This window comes from Panthera onca, chromosome D1, assembly GCF_046562875.1.
Source record: "Panthera onca isolate mPanOnc1 chromosome D1, mPanOnc1 haplotype 2, whole genome shotgun sequence".
NCBI classification, from domain to species: domain Eukaryota; kingdom Metazoa; phylum Chordata; class Mammalia; order Carnivora; family Felidae; genus Panthera; species Panthera onca.
In genome coordinates, this window is record NC_138348.1 from 3,340,048 (window position 1) to 3,362,646 (window position 22,599).

Genomic DNA, 22,599 nt, shown 5'->3' on the forward strand with positions numbered 1-22,599 from the left:
CCCCCCTGTCTCTACGCCGAGTCCCCGCACCGCAGGTGCTCAGCATCTCTGCCCTCAACGTCTTGAGAACCCAGCTCGAGGGGCTCACACCTCTTCCAGGAAGTCTGTCCTGACTTCCTCCTCCAGGCCTCTGGACCCGTAGCTCCTGTGCCCAGCTCCATCCCCTACTAGATGGGAGCCCCCGGAGGCGAGGACCGGGGCCCCGGCACCCGGGGGACAGGTCAGCACGCTGCCGCCCAGGGCCCGAATCCCAATCTCCAATCCCGATCCTCCGCTGGCAAAGCTGTAACACAGGGCCACAGAGAAGCGAACGGGCCAGTCTGCTGATCCAAAACCACCTGCCCGAATGCGCCCAACCGCCACGAAGCATCCCGGAGGAGGAGCTGAGTGCCCTGGACTCGGATGGCACCGGAGTCCAGCGGGCACAGGCTCTGGAAACAGGACAGATCCACGCCTTGGACGCTCGGGAGCTCAGTGATCTTGGGAGAGCCGCACCCACCGTCTCCAGGCCCTGGCGTCCTTCCCTGTTAGGTGGGCACGCGGACCCTGCAGGGAGGCTTGGAGGATCTAGCGAGCGACGTGCCCCAGGGCCTGGCCCCGTCAGCCTTCCCAGCACCCCCTGGCACTCCGGGTTCTGAGGCACCTGCCTTCCCGGGCCAATGATCCCGGTCCCGGGCGAGAGGGCTGCTTCTAAGAGCAGAGCACCTTCCCCAGCTTTGCACAAGGGGCCGGCGGCTGGGTCGGGAGAACGAGTCTGCCTCTGGGACACAGCCCGACACGGGGCGTAACCTCCCCCGACTCTCCCTCCCACGTCCGATGATCTCAAGGAGAAGGAAGGAAATGGAGGGGCCCGTCCAGAGTGCCCCTGCCCCACAGAGCCGGGCGGCGGCTCTCTGCTTACCCCAGAGGGCCATGAAGACGGAGAAGAACACGGTGGCGGGGTTGTCGAAGAGGTGGCTGGCCCGGGCCGTGGCGCACGCCGAGCTCATCTTCCAGTAGCTGCAGGTCTTGTCGCACAGCGGGCACATGGTGATGTTGTGTCTCTGGTCACACATCTCCATGCTGGAAGAGAGGGAACAGCCTGCGAGTCCCCGGGCCAGGACGCGCAGGGCCTCTGCCCGCGCGGGCCCGACGCCTGCTCACGCGGAGATACGATACTCGAAGGCCATCGGCCGCGTGAGCGGGAAGCTGCAAGAGCGTCGTCTGGCCCAGACCGGCTTTGGGGACGACGAGACTCCCGCGTCCACGGACGGAGGAAGGAGTCCAGAGAAGGAACGGTACTTGCTCTGGGCCACACAGCAGAGCGGGGACGGGGTCCCGGTCTCTGTCTGGAGAGCCCGTGCCGTGCCCGGCTCTCGCCTCCTGCTCCCGGGTCCTCCTTTGACTGTTCCCGCCCTCTGTGCCCCTGGCCAGGCCATCCAGCCCCTGACTCAGTTTCTCCTTCTGGAAGATGAGGAGAGGGGCCGGAGTAAGGCCCTCCCAGCTCTGGCCTGCCCTGAACTTTCTCCTCCCTGCCGGCCTGGACGAGGCACCGAGCTAGGAATAGACACCAGGCAGGGGTGCTCATTCCCAGGGGCTGAACTGGAGGATGCTTTGCGTGTTTTGCTTCTGGCTGCACACAGACTCATGTGCAGAATCGTGCCTGGCCCACAGCAGTCGGTGTTTAATCAACACCCGCTGGAAGGCTCCCGTCGACCCTCCTCTGCCCGGCGCGGGGGGCCTTCTGGCTCACTTCTCAGTTACCCTCAGCAGCTGTGAAAACAGCGTGAATACAATGTGTGTGCCAGGCACGTACGAGGCACCGGAGATGCAAAGACGAATCGGAGCAAGGCTGCTGCCTCGGGGCACCTGGGGGAGCGAGCGCGTGCGTGGGGGGCGGGGGGGGACGGCACACGCAGGCGCTGGGCAGCGTGCCCCCCCCCACCCCCCCCACCCCCCCCCAGCCAGCCGGCTCTGCCTTTGGGCCTAGGCTCTAGCGTTTGTAATCTGTGCGGCCTGGGGCAGGTTACTCGAACTCCTTGGGCCTCAGTTTCCCCACCCGTATCGGGGGAGGGGGGTGCTGGGAATGAGGCTGCCACCGCAGTCGGCTGTCGAGAGGATTCAATGGGAAAGCACAGGAAGGCCCCGGAACGGTGGTGCCCATCGTTAGTATCACGGGGGCAACCAAGCCCAGACGGCTGCGTGCGCCCCTGGCTGAACCTCCTCTCTGCTGAAGGCCCCTGCTGGGTGGCAGGTGTGAGAGGGGGTGGGACGTCCCACCCTTGCCTTCCTGCTGATAGAGGCCGCCCGGGGCCACGGCGACCTGGCCTGGGGGTGGGGGTGGGGGGGGCACGGAGGGCCAGGCCTGCCGCCCGGCCCTCCTCCGCGTTGGCATAAACAAGGCCAGCCAGACAAAAAGCCTTTTTCTGCTGGTTTTAAACCCTGTGCCGCGCCCTTCATCACCTGCAGCCAAAATAAAGACAAGGAACGGGAAGGTCTGTTCTTTGGAGTGGATGGGTGCGGTGGGGCGGGCAGGCGGCTCCTCTAGGGGCAGGGCGGATCGGACTCCAAAGGGGACACACGCCTCCTGCTTCGCACACGGCACCAAGCGGGCAGAGGCCGAGAATCTCCGAGATTCCTCTGGAATCCCCAGGAAATGCTGTTCGCCTCTCTCGCCGTGTCAGGGGGCGGTGGTGCGGGCCTGGCCGAGGGGACCTCGGCATCCTTGCGGGGGAGCGCACACGCCTGCCAGGGCAGAGCCTCGTGGCTGAGGCTGCAGCCGGTGGTGCTGCCCTCCAGGGGAGGGAGGAAAGGAGGTGGAGAAGTCCCCAGGGGTCCCGGCCACTGGCCAAGTCCCTCGGGGCTCTGGGGTTAAATCCCCGCCACACCTAGGCTACTTTGACGGCCACGGTCAGACCCAAGCACGGTGACCTCATGTCACATTAGCCAACAAAGGCACAAGCTTCCTCTGGCCTGTCTGTGCCCAAAATAACCCTGGAGGGGACATAAGCCAGATTCCTTTACCGTTTTGATTCCGGGTGGGTGGAATACTTTAGGTGTTACTCATGCATCAAAGCACCATTTATACAAAAATTTGCCGGATATGGCCTTTCTGCACTGCTGAGTCGTAATGAGCCACTTTCTTGGCCAGGTAGAGACTCATTGGGTCTTCAGTGACGGGAACTACAGATGAATTTTCCAAGCCACAGCCCTGCTTTGGAGACACGGGGCTGAGTCGTAAGAAATACAGCCGAAGCAAGTGATGTTCTAGGACTTTCCCCGAGGGACTGCAAGCTCGTGGAAGGGGGGGCCAGCGGGCGACCCCGGCAGGGTCGCTGACGGAGGCAGGGGCTCGTCCCGCGCATGCAACACAGTTCCTTCCCTCCGGCTCCGTGTTAGCGAGCCGAGGAAACAGTCGGAAAGGACGAGAGAGACTCCTTGCACACTGAGAAGCGGCCTCCAGGCTCCCGCCACTTGACTCATGTTCTGGCTGCCATGTGGGGAGAGACACACCCCGGCACGAGGCCAGGCCGCCTCGGGGACCCCGGCCTTCTTCCACGAGCTCCCCATGCCTGACGTGCCCGTCGGGGGACGGCAGCGGGAACGTCAGCTCTGAGCTCAAAGACCTGGGTCTGCCCCTGCGCCACGTCCCAGAGCCCCGGGGACAAGGGCAGCTGGAACCAAGAAGAGAGGGACCCGGGGGCTGAGCCCAGGCACGGTGGTTTGTCCCCTTCCCGGAGCTCACCGGGAGGCAGCGGATGTTCTCATCACATAGGGACTGAAAGCTCAAAGCGGGGGAAAAACCCTCCCAAGGACGAGAAGGAGTCGGACGCTCAGGGACGTCTTCCTCCGGACGGGAGAGCGCCTCCCAGGGCGTCTGTGCTCGGAAAGGACGCCCGCGCTCAGCGCTCGAACCCGCGGCCGCGGCTTCCCGGGGGGCCGAGTGCCAGGACGAGGGGTGTGGCGCCCGCCTACCTGGGGATGTTCTCGTCGACGGTGGCACATCCGTACAGGAAGACGATGATCCCCACCACGGACGCGGGGATGAGCATCTGGGTGTACACGCCCAGCCAGGCAAAGTACAGGCCGATCTTCTCCCCAAAGTACTTCCTGCGCCGCGGGGCAAACAGAGACCGGCTTGCGCTCGCCCCACACCCCTGCCCGCCCCGCAAAGGAGCAGCTCCAACCGGGGCCCCGGCTTCTCCCGAGCAGGACTCGGAGGGTGGGTGGGGGCCCTGGGAAGGTGGGGTGCTGCTGGCGGGGGGGCGGGGGGCTACCCGGGGGGGCTGTCCCAGGTCCCGGGCGGCGTGAGCGCAAGACGCCAAGAGGACGTATTAAGGGTCTCTGGCGCCTGGAGGGGCTCACGTGAGTTTTGACGGGCTGGACTCCCGTCTGCAAGTCCCCACAGGACATCCGTCGCCTACTCTGCGTCCCTTCCCGCCCCGGGAGAGAGGACGGCTCTCGTCTTCCTCCCGACCCACAGACTCAAGAAGCCTCACCACTCGGCGGGGTGGGGCCCGGGCCGCGGGTTGGGGAGGAGGGGGTGAACAGGACGGAAAAGAATCTGTGGGCCCGTGGGGGACCTCGGGCCCCCTACCCAAGCTCAAGTTCAGACAGGCTCCCGGGTGTGGAACAGTCAGTGTGGTGAAAACGCACAGGGACGCTCATCCGACGGGCTGCCCACCAGGGACTCGCCTCCCACCGCCTCCTTCCGAGCAGCCGGGCCTGCTCGCACCCGGCGACCCCCTCTCACCTGACCAGGTCGATGGGCTGGTACTTGTAGAAAACCCCGTAACTCGCCCACTCTTGGTACAGGAGCTGGGGGAGAGCAAGCAGTGAGTGAGGACCAGTGGAAACGTAGCTTTGCTTCCCAGTCTCGGCTTACGGTGCACTGTCCATTCGTTCAGCAAAACCCCTCGAGAGCCGGCCACATGCCGGGTACGGTGCTGGGCACTGGGCTTTCGGAGGGGAGCACGGCGGACGCAGCCCTGAGCCCCGGGGCTCCCGTTCTGGCAGGGGAGACGCACACAAACCCTTCGGCTCCCACGAGGGCCTCAAAGAACCCACCGCCGTGGGAGCTGAGCTGGCAGGGGAGGCTGGTAGGGGCCTCCTTTTTAATTTCTTTTTTTTTTTTTTTTTTAACATTTATTTGTTATTGAGAGACAGAGAGACACAGAGTGTGAGCAGGGGAGGGGAAGAGAGAGGGGGAGACACAGAATCCGAAGCAGGCTCCGGGCTCGGAGCTGTCAGCACAAAGCCCGACACGGGGCTCGAACTCACAAACCGTGAGATCGTGACCTGAGCCGAAGTCAGATGCTTAACTGACTGAGCCCCCCGGGGACCCCCAGCTTGGGGGGGGGGTGCTCCTCAGCAAGAACGGGCTACTTCTTTAAGTGCGGGTGAGGACAGGAGAGAAGCTTCTAGAATCCCTGTGGAACCCTGACTCTACATGATTTGATCCGGAATTGATCCAAAACAGCCCAATCCTGTGAGGCTTTTCCCTTCAGGGTTCTTGGTTGTCCCAGTCAGACACCATGTCATTCTTCATAAAGGACAGAAACCACCAGGCTCTGGGAGGAGAGAATTACCGGTGGCAAGATTTTTAAAAACCTCACGGGACGCAAAGAGAGCTCGACGTTCGTCTCCCGAGATGGGCTGTCTGATTAACATGGCTTCGTGAAAATCAGCACACACCCCGTTGCCCCCCCGGGCTTTGGGCAGGGATGGTAATGAGCTTGGTAGATGGAAGGCCGTGTATGAACACGTAGAGAGCGTCCTAGGAAAGACACAGGTTAGGACTGCTGGTTTTAAAAGAGAAACCCCACTCCTGTGGGTAATCGATGCTTTTCCAACCTTAACGCAAAGCTGAAGTCACACGGCCAGGACCCTCTGCGTGGGGCCGCCTGGCTTGGCTGGCACCAGGCGGGAAGGAGGGGGGAGGCAGGTGTGAGCACGGCCCCAGGGGCCCCCTGCTCCCTTCTGTGCAACACAGCTTGCCCTGTGACCTTCCCCCATCTCTCAACACTTAAGCTTAACATTTTGGGGGTGGGTTTCCCGGACTCACATTGTGTGCTGGTCCCTGGGACGCACACCAGGCCATGTCCCCGCCACAAACACGCTGTCCTATGGCCCGCATGTGTGTCCCCCCGCCCTCCCCGCCCCAATTCGTCATGTCGAAGCCTTAATCGCACTGTGCCTGTATTTGGAGATGGGGATTTTGCGAAGTGATTGCGGTTAAACGACATTGTGCGGGTGGGGGTCTGATCTGAAGGGACCGGGTCCTTCTAAAAAGAGACACGAGAGGGGCGCCTGGGCGGCTCAGTCGGTGAAGCGTCCGACTCTTGGTTTTGGCTCAGGTCACGATCTCGCGGTTTCGTGTTTGAGCCCCGCGTGGGGCTCTGTGCCGACAGTGCTTGGGGTTTTCTGTCTCCCTCGCTCCCTGCCCCTCCCCCACTCGCACATTCTCTGTCTCTCTCAAAATGAATAAACTTAAAAAAAAAAAAGAGAGAGAGAGACACAAGAACTTTCTTTCACCACGTCCGCGTGGAGAACATTGTGAGACAGCAGCCGGCCGCGAGCCAGTAAGAGGGCCCTCCCCTGAACTCGGCCCTGCTGACCCCAGGATCTTGGGACCTCCAGCCTCCAGAACCGGGAGGCCATGAACGTCTGGGGTTCTGCTGTCGGTGGCCAGCCCTGACGGATACGCCTGCCCCCACTGCCCCACAGGCCGGAGCTGACAGACGTGACCTTTACGGGCACGAGACCTCTTCAAGTAATTCTCTGAAAACCAACCGTGTGCAAACGGTTCGCGGGGAGGGGTCCTGTTTCCACGGACCAGGGAGTCAGGGGTCCCTAGAAATGACCCTCCAACTCTCCATGTCCTCGGGATCCTTTGCAGCTCTGAGGAACAGGACTCAGGGGAGAACATAAGTTCTCTCTTCAGAGTGGGGAGGCAAATATCAGAGAAGCAAAATGCATCCTCAGGGAAGTACAAGCCAACCTCGCTGTCAGAATCCTGGGTTTTGCCTGCTCTGATCTTTGTAAGAGGAGCTCTCTTCAGATTTTAAGGCTTCCTCTAAGTGCCACGCACTGTGTTCAGCCGGGTCCACGTTCTGGAGGACTAGGGGCAGGGCCGGCTGGTGGGCGGCCTCTGCAGCCCCCTACGGAACTGGGGTGCATGGGTCCCCCCAGGAGCTAGAAGCCCCACTCCTGTGCCGAGATGCGGGCTCTGCTGGGCCCCTGGTGGGCGTCCTGGGCACTGAGTCTGAGTCCCGCGCGCCAGGTGGGGCCCCCTCCCCTCTGAGCCCTGTCCAGGACAGACACTCCCCTCTGAGTGCATGACAGGCTCTCCTTCCTCCCTGGTCTGGGGGGATCCCCACGGGCTTAGGCCAGAGAGCTGGGGCCTTCCGTGTCTCAGCAGGCCCAGGCGTGCAGAAAAGAACGCGAAGGCCCCCCAGTTTCACCCTGCAAAGCGCCAACTTTGACGAGGGTGCGGGGCACCTCCGGAGAAGCGACGCGGCCACCAGTGACCCAGGTGGCTTCCTCCCCGAGCCGAGATCAAGCTGCCGCCGCGGGCCACACGCAGGCTGGGGGGCGCACCAGAGATGGGGCCAGAGGGAGGAGGGAGGGAAAGAGAGGGACGAGGATTTTGCCGGGGGACGGAAGGCCCTCTCCAAGGCATGGCCGGCCACGTCACACCGGTCCCCGTGCTCCCTGGCCGGCCCAGTGACACCGGCCTGCAGCAGGCCGGCCACCCTTCACTGGTGCGTGTGGCACACGGTGGCTTCCTACGTGACCACTTTACCTCCACGAGACTCTCTTCCTGCCAAGAAAAGAATATCAATCACCCTGCAGCTGTCAGCGTAGAGAAATCGAACTCGAGATTTCCCTGTCACGGTTGGCAGAGCTCCAAGGGTGCACCTCAGCCTTGCGAGCAGGGTGGGAGGTGTCAGGGCCCTGGGGTCCGCCGGCTGGGGGCTGGTGGGCCCAGTCACAGTGACCTAAGAGCCTCCCAGAGCCCGGGCCTCAGAAGGAGCCCGGCTCAACCCACTGGCATCTCTCCTGCTCAGACCTCCCTCCTGGGCCCATGTGGCTGGGCAGGCCCGTTAGGGCACTAACACTGTCCTTAATTTGTCCCTTGCTGTCTCCCTCTAGCACGAAGGCCCAGGAAGGCCAGGTTTGTCTGGTTCATGTTATCCCCAGAGCCCCTAACAGGGCCTGGGGCAGATAACAGGGTCCTAGTAAGTAACTGGGGAAGGAAGGAAGAAGGGAGGGAAGGAAAGAGGGGATAATAGGTCAGGGTCCTGTGGCTCTCAGTCCAGCACAGGGATGGAGACAACTCAGTTGACATCTGGAGCAACTGCCCTGCCCCGTGTCCCCGGATGAAGGAACACTCGCTCCCAAGGGCCCTGAGGATCAAGCTGACAGTTACAGCCGTGCTCAGCCTTGGGTCTAGCCTGCCTCCTGCTCAAACATCCCTACTGTGCCCCTGCTCCTCCAGCTCAGCACAGAAAAATGGCCTTAGCTAGATTGCAACCCCCTTTCCATCCTGTGAGGTATCTTGGGTCAGGCACTTGGGGCTGTTGACACTGATGGGACCAATAATGGGGGAACCACAGACTTTGTCACTGGAAAGGCAACATACTCAGAACCAGGCTGCTTAAAATGAAGCCACGTGGGAGAAGGAGAAGTTCTCCAAAGCTCTGAGTTAGGACCCAAACACTTATCTGGGACATTCCTCCCACCCTCCGTCCCTTCCACCTGTCCACCCACCCAAGCATCCCCACTCATCATCCATCTATCCATCCAACTACCCACCCATCTCTCCATCCATCCCACCCATCATCCATCCATCCATCCATTCATCCATCCATCCATCCACCTATCCCTCCATCCCATCCATCATCCATCCAACTACCCATCATCCATCCATCCATCATCCATCCATCCCTCCATCCATCTACCCATCCCTCCATCCCATCCATCATCCATCCAACTACCCATCATCCATCCATCCATCATCCATCATCCATCCATCCCTCCATCCATCCACCCATCCCTCCATCTCATCCATCATCCATCCAACTACCCATCATCCATCCAACTACCCATCAGCCATCCATCCCTCCCTCCCTCCCATCCATCATCCATCCAACTACCCATCCATCATCCATCCATCCATCCATCCATCATCCATCTACCCACCCCTCCATCCCATCCATCATCCATCCAACTACCCATGCAACCATGCAACCATCCATTCCTCCCTCCCTCCCTCCCATCCATCATCCATCCAACTACCCATCTATCCATCCATCATCCATCCACCCGCCACTCCATCCCATCCATCATCCATCCAACTACCCATCATCCATCCATCCATCCATCCATCCATCATCCATCCATCCCTCCATCCCATCCATCATCCATCCAACTACCCATCATCCATCCAAGTACCCATCATCCATCCATCCATCATCCATCCATCCCTCCATCCATCCACCCATCCCTCCATCCCATCCATCATCCATCCAACTACCCATCATCCATCCATCCATCATCCATCCATCCATCATCCATCCATCTCTCCATCCAACTACCCATCATCCATCCATCCATCATCCATCCAACTACCCATCATCCACCCATCCATCATCCATCCATCCCTCCATCCCATCCATCATCCATCCAACTACCCATCATCCATCCATCATCCATCCCATCCCTCAATCCCTCCATCCCTCTACCCACTCACCCCCCCCCCCGCCCCCCATCCTCCCATCATCCGTCCATCCAATACTCCCAGACTACCCCCATGGGCCGGGCCTGGTACTCACTGCTGGGACACTAAATTCAGTGGGGGCGAGGGGAGTGGAGGGTGGACAGCATTCTAAGCAGAAGGAACAGGTAGATCTGAACAAACCTGGAATCATATTTGCTGGGCCTGGTGCCCAGTGATGCCAAGTAGCTCCCGAGTAGGTAACTGAATGAGACACTTTTGGTGCCAGGTGGCCACAGGCTGCGGAGTCTCAGATTAGCGAGGTGGCCAGCATGGCTGGTGCACAGGGAGGCAGTGGGGAGAAGCCACAGGAGGACTGAATTAGGCCTGAAGGGGGTCCCTGGGGCCCAAGGAGGAAGCTTCCCTAGGTGGAGAAAGGGCATCAGACCAGCGGCCCAGGGGCACAAAAAGATGAAGGGGGTGGATTCTGAGGCCAGAGCTGGCCCAGGCAGGCCTGGGGAGGGGACGGTGCTTCTCCAACGGGATCGAATGGGGGAGTTCTGCAAGTCACAGGGTCACAGACAAATGCCAGATGTCCCACTAAAAATAACCAAATATGTAATTTTTGAGCTAAATCAGATAGTATCTTCAGCTGGATTCCCGGGCGGGCAAGTTGTATCCAGTACCAAAGGTTTAAAAACATGTATGGGGGGCTGGAGGGAGGCAGGAATGGAGAACATTCCTCACCAGAGGTTCCCAGCCCGAGACTTGGGACAAGGCCACCATTGTGAGGTTCTCAGGGAAGTATCTCCACCCACTGCCTCCGGAAGGATCTGCTCGTGGGGGACAAACACAGGTCCGGCGAGGACTGTTCCCCGAGGTGAACGAAGTTTGCATTTGGTTGGGAACCGGGAGGGGCTGCGGTGGACACGGGGAGGAGGCTGGACGCCAGGCATGGGTTTGGGTGCTGGATGTCTGGGAAGAACCTTCCGGAGCGTGGGGGATGGAAGAGAAAGGGCCACGGTGGGGGGGGGGGGGCGGGGGGAAGCAGGGAGCCTGGGCTGGGAGCAGCAGGGAGAACACTGAAGAATAAAAAGAACACTCGGTGTCTCCTGACGTGTAACCCCAGGAACAGTAACTTTTCCATGAGAAAGGCTTCTAGGCCGAATAAACTTGAGAAACACCGGCTGAACGCGTCCACCAGACTCGCCGGTGTGCAGAGGGGGCCTGGCCACAGCGGGGCCCAAACCTCCTCACTCAGGAGCCGTGCAGGATCAGGCCCAGCGTCCGCAGGGAGCGCGGCAGACTGAACACCCGGGTGAGATACAGGTTTGGGGGCCCGTGGGGAAGGTCCGGGCGGAACGGCACGCCCTTGCCTTTATGCAACCCCCACAACGCGCCCCGGACACTTGTCAGCATCAGCGAGAGGGGAGCAAGGCAGCGGGCAGGGTTCAGCGCCTTCCCCCCAGGCGTGGGGGCTCCCGCGGGGGCCTCGGAGCAGCCCCGCCCCACCCGGGGCCCCCAGGGCCGAGCAGCACGGCCTCCGCTCCACGTCCACTTACTTTTCTGTCGTTGAACTCCACGTTTTCACCTTCGTAGTCTCCCTGTTCAAAAGGGGGAAAGGAGAACTCTCACCACCGGATGCAGCTTTCGAGAGGCGCAAATCCGCATCCAAACGCGAAGGCCAGACGGCGCATCACAGGAGAGGGAAGGCTGGCCTGGCCCAGCACCTCCGCCGGGCAGCCCTCCTGCCCTCGCCCCCTGTCACAGAGGCCACGTCCCGGAAAGGACCCGGGGCCACTTGCGAGGAACCAGCAGCATGCAAGAAAGGGGCTTTGCGTGGCCGTTGGGGGGTGGGGGGGGCGCGGGCGGGACAGTCCCAGTGCCTTGCCCTGCAGGTGCTGGGAGGACAGGAAGCTATACGGTCACCGAAGACAGATCAGTGAGCCCCACCCTCGCATTTCACACGTGGTAACGCTGAGGCTCAGAGAAGCAAGGTGACTTTTCCGGGACAGACTGCCAAGCTGGGACCCGGTTCCGAGTCTTTAAATCCAGCGCAAGGGAGGGAGGGAGGACCTGAAAGTCAGAAGCCTGCCCAGCATATCGACAGCTGGAACCAGGGACTCAGGGGAAGCAGCGGAGGGAGCGTGGCCCCCCCGCGGGGCTGGCCTGGCCAAGCGGACTTGAAGATGGCCGGGAAGAAGCTCTGAGGCCCCCCGGAGGTCTGCCGGGTACCTGCCGCACTCACCAGATCCTTCTATGACCCCCCCGCCCCTCCAGGCAGGGAGCACTTGGCCTCACGCTCTCTGAACAGAGGTGCCCTGAGACCAGTGTCATTAATGTTTCCCCCTGGGTCTTCAGGGCACCCTCCCCCGCCCCCGCCCAACCCCGGAGGCTTTCTGGGTGTTTCTCTTCATGGCCCAGACAGCCACACACTTCAGCAGCATCTCATCTATTCGGGACCTCGAGGGTGACAGGTGCCAACCAGGAGGGAGGCCGCCAAGCCGCCACCTGAAATGTTAGTCCTGTCCCTGTATTTGATGCACAAATTCCAGGCGCCCTCCTCAGGGTCTCGCTCAGGGCAGACCCCTACTCCACACACCGTTCTCACAGTGGCTCTCTGGTTGCCGTGGCATCCAGCGCCTTGCCCGATGGGTATTCTTGTGGAATGAATGACCGGATGAACGAATGAGCACAGTAAACGAGGCCCTGCAAGGGGGTGGCGATGCCGCGGGCGACGCACTGAGGGCAGCAAGCCGTGACGCAGGACGACGGCGGAGTTGGAGCAAGGACCACCCAGCGTGCGGCCAAGAGCCGGGCACCTGAGCCTGGGTGTGTGGCTTCACGGTCCCGCCCCCTGCTCGAGCATGCGGGGTACGTTTGGACCAGTTCAGAGTGATTTATGTCCCCAAACGTTCCAACATCAGCTGTGGTACCTACGGGGGTGGGTGCCCTTCAATTGTGGGGGAAATTCATCGCTGTAAAATTCCGTAGTCCCTCAAGACGCCCAGAGTCCTCACTCTGGCTGGAAAGAACCCCGCGGGTAGAGCTGGAGGCTGTGTGCCCCTGGACAAGCTGCTTGGGCAACCGCAGCCTCAGTTTTCCCGTCTGTAAAGCGGGAGCGGGCCCCACACGGACGGCCTCTCCACTGCCGTGTGAGGTTCAACGTTGGGCCCAGCTCCCCCCGCAGAAGCTGTTGCGATCCGGACCACGTCCTTAAGCCCGAGTCTCCACGTCTGCACCAGATTAAAGGAGACAGAGCTCCTACTAAACACAGCTCTCTGCATACAACGGGCGCTCAGAAATGATGTCTCCCCTTTCCCTTTCAAGCCTTAGAGGGCTGACTCCAAGCAGGTCTGGATGGCCCAGAACAGGCCCTGGCATCTCAGCAGGGGTGAGATCAAGGGCCCAGCAGTTTGTGAACTGGCGCAGGGCTGCGGGGCGGGGCCGTATTCCGGGAGCCAGCGGGGTGAGCACCCACTGACGAGAGCCTGACGGACGGTGATCGAGGCCCCTTCAGCCAGGACCACCGGCCAGGACCCGGGAGGTCTGAGCCCTGCCCTTGAAACACGCAACAGGTCGCTGGCCAAGGCAACCGACCCACGCGACCCAAATCAACACGGCGCTCGCTGAGCACCTACGTGCCGAGTGCTGCGCCTGTCCTGAGACCCGTGGGCGAGGACCAGCAGCCAGACGGCGGTGTCTCTGTGGGACGGGGGGCATTGGAAGCCAGGGGGACGGGGGGAAGCAGGGAGACATCAACGGGGCAGGGGCAGGGGCAGGGGCAGGAGGAGGGGGAAAAGGAAGGCTTTGTGTGGATGGTCTGTCCCGGGGAGGGCGGCTGCCAAGAAGAGCTTGCAGACAGAAGGCACAGCACCCCCGAAGGCACAAAGCGGCTCAGGTGACCCCACCTCCCCACAGGGAGTGACTCGAGGCTGGCAGCTGTGTGTCTCTTGGAGGCAGCGGACAGGCAGGGCGGGGGGGAGGGGCGGCCCTTTGCTGTCGCGGAGACTGGGTTTCTCCGATCCAGCCTTTCACTGGAAGCCCTTCGCTTCTGTGTTCCCTCTGACACCGCTGGGAACCACTCCCACTTGCAGATGGGGACACTGAGGCTCAGCGAGAGGACAGGGGCCGCCTCCGCCCAGGGCTGCGGAAGACAGCGGCCAGGACTAGACTCTGGGTGCCCTGCCTCCCCGTCCGGCTCCCGCCTCGTGGCCCCCAGTCCTCGTAGCCACGCACGTTTGGAAAGTTCCAGAGGCCCTCTGTCCGGGGTTCCCACACTGCTGGGGCCCCACGGTGCATTCCCAGTACCCTGCTGAACCCTAGCCCCGGTCTCCATAGAGACAGCAAGAAGAGACTCATCCCTCTCCAGCCAAGCCAACGCACGGCCGCGGCCATGGGCTATATTTGTCGGGGGATACCGGAGGGATTTGGAGATCCAGCTCAGGAAGCTGGCCACTTGCTCTGCAGAAACAGACACACACAGAGCCCGGGTCATTCTGCCAGAGCGGGGGCGGGGTGGCCGGGGAGACCCAGGCAGGGGCAGCGTCTCAAGGACCAGCCGGCCACTGGGACAGGGTGTCGGCCACAAACGCCCCTGCCTCGGTGGACTCGTTCTGCAAGAAGAGATGCTCTGGGCACAACAGCAAGGCCCCCACCGGGGGAGCAGGGAAGGGCTGTGCGCGGCTGACATTTACAGGAGAGCCAAAGCAGGAAGCCAAGACCGCAGGATAATTAGAGCTCCCCGGGGGTGTGGCCCGCGGGGATTCGGGGCGGCCAGTGACGCAGGGGCAAACTCCGTCAAGGTTACTTACATCGTGCAGGGGGTAGGCGGCCGAGTAAACGCCATTGGCCAGCAGGCTGGTGATACCTTAAAGACAAAGGCAGAGCGAGGATTAGGGACCAGGTCTGTCTCCTGCCTCTCTCTTTGCAAACAGAACAGTCCCAGGACTACTGACTCAGTCGCCGAGAATTTTCTCAAAGCCAAGTGCACCTGGCGGCCCAGAGCCAGGCCGCCTTTCTGGCGTTTCCTCCCCGGGTTCGACCAGGAGACGGTAAAACACATGCTCTATCGGCAGAATTAGGAAGACAGAGAGGACGCCCCGAGAGAAAGTTCCACCTGGGAGGAGGGAGGTTCCCCGAACCTGCCAATCCACCAGCTACCCACAGCTGCTGGAGGGCCAGTCTACAGACAAGAAAGGTGGATTGTAAGTGGTTAGAAAAGCTGAATCACGAGAAAAATACGGACGGGAAAATTGATGGTGTCAGAAAACACACATACAATTTGCAATTAGATTTTAGGCTGATTGGGAAAAGCCGGAGGGGAGGCCTGTGGGCCCCGCGTGGGGGCGGAGGCACTTACCGTATTTACTACATTTTCGCCTCTTACTTAAAAGGGCAGAGTCCTTCTTTCTTCCCTCTCCTTGCCCTGTTTGTACATCGGGCTATTAGTTACGTGAAAACGCCTGAAAGGACCAAAGCTGCATTTGGGGGAGAAAGCGCTCGGTGGGGCGGTGGCCGGGCCTCGACGGCTGCCCCAGGCCCTGCGCTGGGCGTGTCACGAGAGTCGCCAGACCTGCACCTCCCGGGGCCCGGAGGTGTGCATTCGGCGCCCCGCCCCTGGAGACGGTGCCGTGGACGGAAAGGCAGAGCCGGCCACGCACGGGGAGCCGGAACTCTGATCTCGCGCACATCCTGGGGGGCCAGCGCGGCACACGAGTCTCCAGGAGCCCTTTCCTGGTCACAGAACCCTCTGCCTGGCCGAAGGGGCTTTGTAGGGGGTCAGTGGGTCAGGGTTTCCAGTGGCCTGGCCGGCCCATCCCGTACTACTCCACGGGAAAACGGTGGGGAAGTGTCTTCCTCAAATCCACTTAAAAAGAGACCGCCTCTTCGGTCAGTGATCTGGAATGCTCGGGGTACCTGAGGGACGCTTGGAAACCCAAGCCAGCGAGAGGCGGAAGCATACGGCTCACGCCCAGCTGCGTGAGAACTCATCTGTGATAAAAGTGGACGTGGGTCTGATTCAGGTTCATTGGCTCTTTACTGTCCTAGAACACTCTCAACGTGGCGTTGCCACAGGGCCTTTGCACAGACTGCTCCCTCTGTCTGGACCCCTCATTTTCTTCAGATCTCTGCTCAGATGTCCCCTCATCAGGAAGGCCTTTCTGGTCATTGGTCCTAAATCCTCCTAGCATCCCTTCCGACCGCAGCAAGACGATGTTCTGGCTTTTCTGATTATTTATTATCTATTTCGTCCCCCAGAATGTAAATCCCCCGAGGGCAACAGAACCCATCAGTACTCGCTGCAAGGTGAATGTGCCTTCGGAGGTCGGCAGGGCTTTCAGACAAGGGACCGAGGTGAAACGGGGTGCAGCAGGGACCCTTCACCTATCTGCTCTGCCACTGGGTTTGCCAGGGAACCGACAGGAATACTCAGAGACGTCCACCCCGGGGAAGACCCAGAACAGAGATCAACTCCAGCTGAGAAGCCCCCAGACCCGGGACCGCTTACAGACCTTTCAAGCAACCACGTGGGTTTGTGCTGGAAAGGACCCGACAGGCAGACTGAGGTCTGGGACACGATGCAGGGACGGCAGCCACACCTTCTCCCGTTTTTGGTGACCCGGGCCACCCTGGAAGCTCCTGTTCCCCCTGAGGTGGGCTGGGCCTCCGGGGACAGATCTCCTGGGCTCCTCCTTGACCCGCGAAGGGGCCCCCGCTCCCACGGACTTAGGACACGGGCTTAGAGACTCCAGGCCCAGAAGGAGTCCCTGTGACTGGCCGTTGGGCATCCCAGCAGGACACGTCAGCCCAGAGGGTCCAGCCTCCCCTCCCTCTGACTCCAGACGGTCCAGCTCTCCCTCCCAGCCCCCTCCCTGGGGGACGGGCCGTCCCCCAGCAAGCCCCCCACACTCCTGCTCTCCGCTTGCTTCCGGCGGTACTCTCCCCTCTGCGGGAAGCCACGCGTGTGAGGGTTCCCTGTCCTGCCACAGGCTCTGTGCCAGCCAGCACCACCCTGTACCCCTGGAGGGCGTTGTGCACACAGCTCTCAGCGGGGCGAAGGAGAGCTTAAGGAGAAGGGGGAGCGCTAGGCAAGGACGTTCCTTGGCTCCGAAGTCTCTCATTCTGGGGACCTCAGCCTGCCGCTGCGAGCAAGGGGCCTGCTCTGGGGTGGGGCCGGGGGTTCGACTCTGCACACCTCGGCGGGAAACGTCTGCATCTGTGGCTCGAGGCGCCCAGCCGGGCTGGTTCCGCGGCAGGTTCGGAACCTGGGGCGCGTGTCAAGCACGCGCCTTCCGGCGAGGCTTGGTGTGGGGCCGTGTGGGGCCCTGGTGGAGTGCCTTCCGCCCCCGGCCGGAACCCTACTTCCCGCTGGACCGTGAAGGTCAACGGCAGGGGACAGGGCCTCGGTCACCCCTGTCGCGTCCAGAGGCCAGCGGGAGGCTCCGAACGGCACCACGGAAGCCTCGAGCAGAGAGAAGGCATCCTGAGCACCGGGCCGTAAAACGGCCCCGCGGTCCCAGAGCGGCCCTCCCGTCTGAAACGGTTAGACCAGCTGAAACCAAAACACGCTCAAAACCCCCAAACCGGCAGCCTGCCCCCCACGGAGACGATGGAGGCAAGATTAGCCCGGGGAGGGGAGCGCCGGGCTCAGGCCCCAGCAATGTCCTCACCCATGCTGTACTTGGCCTTGGTACACGTCGTTCTTTTCAGGATTTCATAGACCTGTTGCGGAGACAAGAGGGAGGGGCAGACGGTCATCCGGGCGGCAACGGCACGCAGAACCTGCCAGGCGGTGGCTGAGGAGGGACGTGGCCGAGCGTTACGGGCAACGACCCCCCACCGCTCTCTGAGGCAGCCTTCGTGAGGGTGCACAAGAACAGGGCCAAGGGCGTGGCGTTCTCAGGGATGTGTGTGACCGAGGGGTCCCGTGTCGCGCTTCCCTCCGTGGAGGCTGTGGGGTGCTGTTCAGGGTTGAGGGTTGTCCCCGGCGCCCTGGGGGACGGGCCGTCCTCCCTTTGGGCTGGGAAGGGAGTTGGCATTCAGAGCCACAGGGACCCAAGCAACAGCGCCCCTCCTGGGTGTACCCCTGGATCTTCTAGAAGCCCGAGGCGGGGGCAGGTCTCGGGGTTCCACGCCACCGTGCGTCACGAGGCAGCAGGGCGCGGGGTGCCTGGCGGAGGCCGTCCGGAAGGTCCCGCACCAGCCCAGCTCTGGGCCGTCTTCACTAACGAAAGGTTTCACCCGGTGGCCTCGAGAGCCCAGGCTTGGGAGCCTGCCCGGGTCTGGGCCTGGCTTCATGTGTAGATGTGAAGGGCAAGCTACCTCACCACCCTGTGCCTTAGTTTCCCCACCTGCAAAATGGGCTGAAATGACTGGCCCGAGGCCACAGAAGTGAGGGCGGGATCGCACAGGGCTCTCCCACGGCTGCCGGCCGCCCCCAGGCCCTGCTCCGTTCACCCCTGTCCTGCGTCCCCACCTGTCCCAGCCCCGGCCCAGCAACCTGGCCTCAGCAAACCCTCTCCCGAGGCCCAGGCCCTTCGCTGTCACTGTTCCTTCTGCCACAAGCACTTGTGCCCGGAGACCTGAGGCTACGGGGCAACTGCCACTCTGTTGCTCTGCCTTCTCACTCTGCTCTTGTCCCGGGGTGCTCCCTACCACCTGCCAAAGACGTGCCTGTCGCCTCTCTCCTCCTGCCGGTGCTGGGCACACACCAGGTGCTCCACAACCGCCCATGGATACATGAACAAACCACTCAGTCAGGTGGCCCCCTCCCTGTCACCTCCCGAATCTAACTGGTGGCCCCGTCCTGACCTCGCCGATCCTCCCCTAAGTACCTCCTCCCCATCCATCTGGGGTCACGGCCCCCCTCATAACCACATCCGCCTCCACTGGCTGTCATCTTTCTAAGGACAGACCTGATCACAACCCAAACCTTGCTCTGCAGCCTTCTGTGGCTCCCTAGTGCCAGAGGCTGAAAGCCCGAGTCCCAAGACCGACATGTCCGGCCCTTCCTGCTGATCCTGACTCCTACCCACGTGCACACTGGGCGACCCTGATGCCAGGAGCACGGGGGGTGGGGGGGAGGCGAGAGGGGCTGTTGACCGCCATACCTTTGCCTAGAATGACCTTCCCCCAATGCGGGAGACTGTCAGGTCTCAAAGACCATGGGGCCGGACTAACCAAGGGCAAAGTTCTGGACGGCCAGTTTCTCTGGGGGTTGGCGGTTTACAAACTGGCCTTCGAGGTCTCTGGGGGAGGCCACCCCCAGCCCGGAGGTAAAATGGACCGCTCTGTCAGTATTTAGCACCTGTGACCTGGGGGTCAGGGGCGGAGCTCTATTACAGAGACCCCTAATGAGACGGGGTCTAGAGCTCTCCGTTCACCTATGTTCCCCCTTCCTCAGCAGTGTGAATTCACGAATTTGCACCCTGCCCTGTACTTCTGGGGGCATCCTGGCAACCCCAGATCATGCAAAAAGCGGGGTCACGCACACATGCTGAAACCGACACGTGACTCAGTCTCCCTAGCTGGCCGTCCCGACTCTCGCCCATTTAATGGTGACAAAGAACCGTGGCTGGTCCTCCTCCTCTCCCGTGCTCGAAGTCAGAGGGAGACGCTCCCTTGATGGCTACTTGGCGGCCCCCAGCTACGCCAGAGGGCCGATGTCCTTGCATAAACGAGTTCCTTCTCGTTTATTGTTATGAGACTTCATTGCCGGGATCAATCAGTAACACGCTGAGTGAAAATCACGCTGTGCCCAGGTCACCCCGCGTGGAGGTGAACCACCGCCCTTCGAGCAGGAAGCCAGAATCATCCTCGTTCTGACGCAGGCTCGGTGTCTCCGGAGGTCACGAGGCTGGGAGGGGACCGAGGGCGGAGGGCACCCAGATCTGCCTTCCCGAGCCCCCCTCGCCAACGCGACCGGCACCGCTGTCCCGCGCCCGATCACCTGCCGGCCGGGGGACGCGGCCGCGAGGGGCAGTTATCTGTTCAAGGCCAATGGCTGCTCCCCCCGCCCCCCAGCCCTGCACGTCTCCCCTCCAGGCTGGGCTTTCTGGGCAGGGGAGGCAGCGGCGGTGGCCTGGCTGCGAGGTTAATTTCTGGTGTAGAGGAAAGTCGGGTCCCGAGCCGCGCGTGGCCCAGCCTGGCTGGCAGACAAGCCGGTGGCTGATGCATAAACATTAAACCGATACCTTGAAGAGGGCAGGGTGGCCTGGTCAGATCTCCAACTCCAGTGCATTCCTCTGGCACAGCCCCCGCAATCTACCCCGGCCCACACAGCTTTGCCCCCCTGCCATCGCTCCTGCTGGGACTGCCTGCCTGGAACCCTCCGGGCCTGGGCCCCCACGATCTCCACTAAGGGCAAGGGCAGGGAGGCGGGGGAGAGACGCCGAGGGGTCTAGAGGCTCTTCTCCTCCCGAGGAGGGGCGGGGGCTCCCCCTGGGCCCCTGAAGCCTCCCCGTCTCATTATTCTAATTATTCCTGTCGCAGGCAATTAGAGCGGCCCTCCACCCGAGGCGTTCTGCCGAAATGGAATCATCACCCGTGTGTCCCCGGGGGCCCCCCTGCTGGGAGCCAGTGGTTCCCACGGCAATACTTACTATCGTGCTTCGGGTTTTGCTGTCGAAAAAGGAATCCTTGTCAGACAGGTCAAATCTGTTGAAACATTGGGCAGAAACAGACACACAGTTCACTGGGGTCACGGCTCTCCCGGTTTCCAAGGCCCTGGGAGGCCACGCCGTCCCCAGGAGCCGTGACCGTGAAATTGGGCAAGCTCCCTTCGGATGCCAGGGGTGAGCCAGCCCTGGGCGTCTGGAACGGTCCGTTTCGTCCCTCTGCCCCCCTCCGGGAGGCCAGCACACCCACGCCTCCCTCCTAAGGATGTGCTTCCTTCTGACGACACCCCCAGTCTCTGCTTCAACCGATGATGCCAACCCACCCTGGGATGTGTTACCCGCTCCCCCAGGCACTCAGGGTACAGCCGGGGAGGGTGGCTTTGTCCCCATGGAGCCTGCAAGCAAGCTGGGCTTGGCCAAGGGTGTCAGCCAGGGCAGAGCCGAGGGAGGCTGGGGCGTGGGGTGGGGGTGGGGTCCTAGAAGGAGGGCGTCTCCCTCAAAACCCGGGGCGCCCCCGTCCTGGAGCCCCCCTCCTGGAAGGAGCTGGGCTGGGGGCCACTTTTTAAAAACTTCCTATCCCTGGCAGGATCGAGAAACACAGCGGAGCGCAGCACGTGGTCCTTGCCCTGTGACTAATACATCTGCCAGAGCAGGAGCCCCAGTTCTGCACCGAGAAACAGTTCTCCACGCCCCGGGAGACCAGTGGCATCTTGGTGACGCCCCCGCCCCTGCCCTGAGCTTGAAATCCACGTCCTGCTGGGCCCAGAGCCCGAGCCCTCTCTGTTCCCACCACGGCTTACACTCCAGCTGTGTCCTGTGAAGCCCCACGGAAGCCGCAGCCACCAGCGACCCAGGGGGCTACGCCCCACTGCCCCTCGGGAGCCGAGTAGGAGGGAAGGTTCCAGAACAGGTGCCAGGCAAACCTGCTGGCCGCGAGTCCCTGGGGCGTCAGGACTCCAGCTGGGGCTGCTTTTCAGCTCCTGCCTCCCGGATGGAGCTCGGCAGCCTTCGGGAGGCACGGTCAACCGGACCCTCCCGCCGGAACACATCCCGAGAGGGACGGAGAGGGACGGAGCGGGGCGGGGGGGGAGGAGGTGCCCAGATCACCGCTTTGGGGCTTCGGGCCAAGGTGCAAGCATGCTCTCACTCGAGCCCACCCGATTTTTCCTAAGCGTCCCCCGGCAGAAGGACAAGACTCTTCGCCTCACAACTCCTCCATGGACGGTGACCTTGGAGAGCACTCTTGAACCTCCTCTGTGCTCAAGAACCATAGGCTCTTATGAGGATGTGCTTCTGGGGCCGAAACTCCCACATCCCTGGGTGATGGGGAGCTTCCTTCGGCCCCGGGGGACTGGCCTGCAACCTGCATGTCTCAGGTCACCCACCGCGCTGCGGGGGCCACCCGGCAGGGCCCTCTGGGAAGGGACGAGCGGGCGGGGGGAGGGGTGTTTCCCCACTTACAGGTGCTGCTTCTCCCGGGAGAAGGGGTAGGACAGTCTCTTTGTGGTCTGGGGTCTGTGCCCTGCCACCTTGGGCTGGATGGGGTCCGTGATCTTCTGGAGCACGGAGTTGATCTTTTTCAGGAGGCCACGGGTCTCGTTAATGTGATACAGCTGCAGAGCAGACCGGGAAGGGGGGAGTCTGCGTCATCTGCTGAGCCGTGACCCTCGCAGTCTGTTCTCAGAAGGTCACAGAACTGCCCCTCCCCACTGAGATGGCAGGTCCTGGGAACAGAGCTCCGGGATGGGCCAGAAGGCTCCCTCCGCGCCTGCTTTCCAGACAAACCCAGCGAGCCTGGCAGAGTCCGAGGAGAGCCCCGAAAGCGCACACCCTCCAGAAAACCTGCCCGTGGACTTCCCTTCATTTCAAAAGAGGTTATCCAGACGGTCTCAGTGGACCCGAGCAGCCGGGGGCTGATTTACGCCCGAGGACAGCTCCGCTTCCTGCCTCCCTCTCTGCACGCGAAGGTAAACACGGACGCCTCGCTAAGCTTCAGGAACACGCTGTCAGGCCGATTCCCGGCCGGAAGTTTTTGGAGATTACAAAGAAAAATCCCAGCAAGCTAGGAAACATAATTAAAAGGAGCCTGATGAATTAGCCGAAACACCGCAAGCAGGAAAAGCAAGACTGAGAGGCCTGTGTTTGTGTTTATAGCAGGTTCCTCTGACCCCTCTGCCCACGCCGATCTCTTGCTGGGGTTTGGTCCGGGGTCTCTAAAGGCCCCCCCCGGGGCCGCCCCACACCCCCCACAGTCAGGACACGGGAGCCCACGGCCCTCGCTCG

General features: G+C 61.9%; 1 protein-coding gene across 13 annotated transcripts in view; it reads right to left on the reverse strand.

Moving 5' to 3' along the window:
- The window catches only part of ANO1 (anoctamin 1), a 140,512-nt gene that overhangs the window by 40,031 nt on the left and 77,882 nt on the right, over positions 1-22,599 (reverse strand). For 8 of the 13 annotated variants that reach the window (XR_013550300.2, XM_078433800.2, XM_078433805.2 and 5 more), the window contains 9 exons: positions 21,778-21,929; positions 20,302-20,356; positions 17,371-17,422; positions 15,060-15,125; positions 14,512-14,567; positions 11,260-11,301; positions 4,733-4,797; positions 3,955-4,089; positions 902-1,062 (listed from right to left, as the gene is read on the reverse strand). Coding sequence is in view for 12 of the 13 variants with exons in the window: in XM_078433800.2 (XP_078289926.2) it covers positions 902-1,062; positions 3,955-4,089; positions 4,733-4,797; positions 11,260-11,301; positions 14,512-14,567; positions 15,060-15,125; positions 17,371-17,422; positions 20,302-20,356; positions 21,778-21,929 (784 nt within the window). In the remaining variant the exon portion in view is untranslated. The remainder of the gene's footprint in view (positions 1-901; positions 1,063-3,954; positions 4,090-4,732; positions 4,798-11,259; positions 11,302-14,511; positions 14,568-15,059; positions 15,126-17,370; positions 17,423-20,301; positions 20,357-21,777; positions 21,930-22,599) is intronic. The other 5 variants (XM_078433803.2, XM_078433802.2, XM_078433801.2 and 2 more) reach the window with 1 other exon arrangement.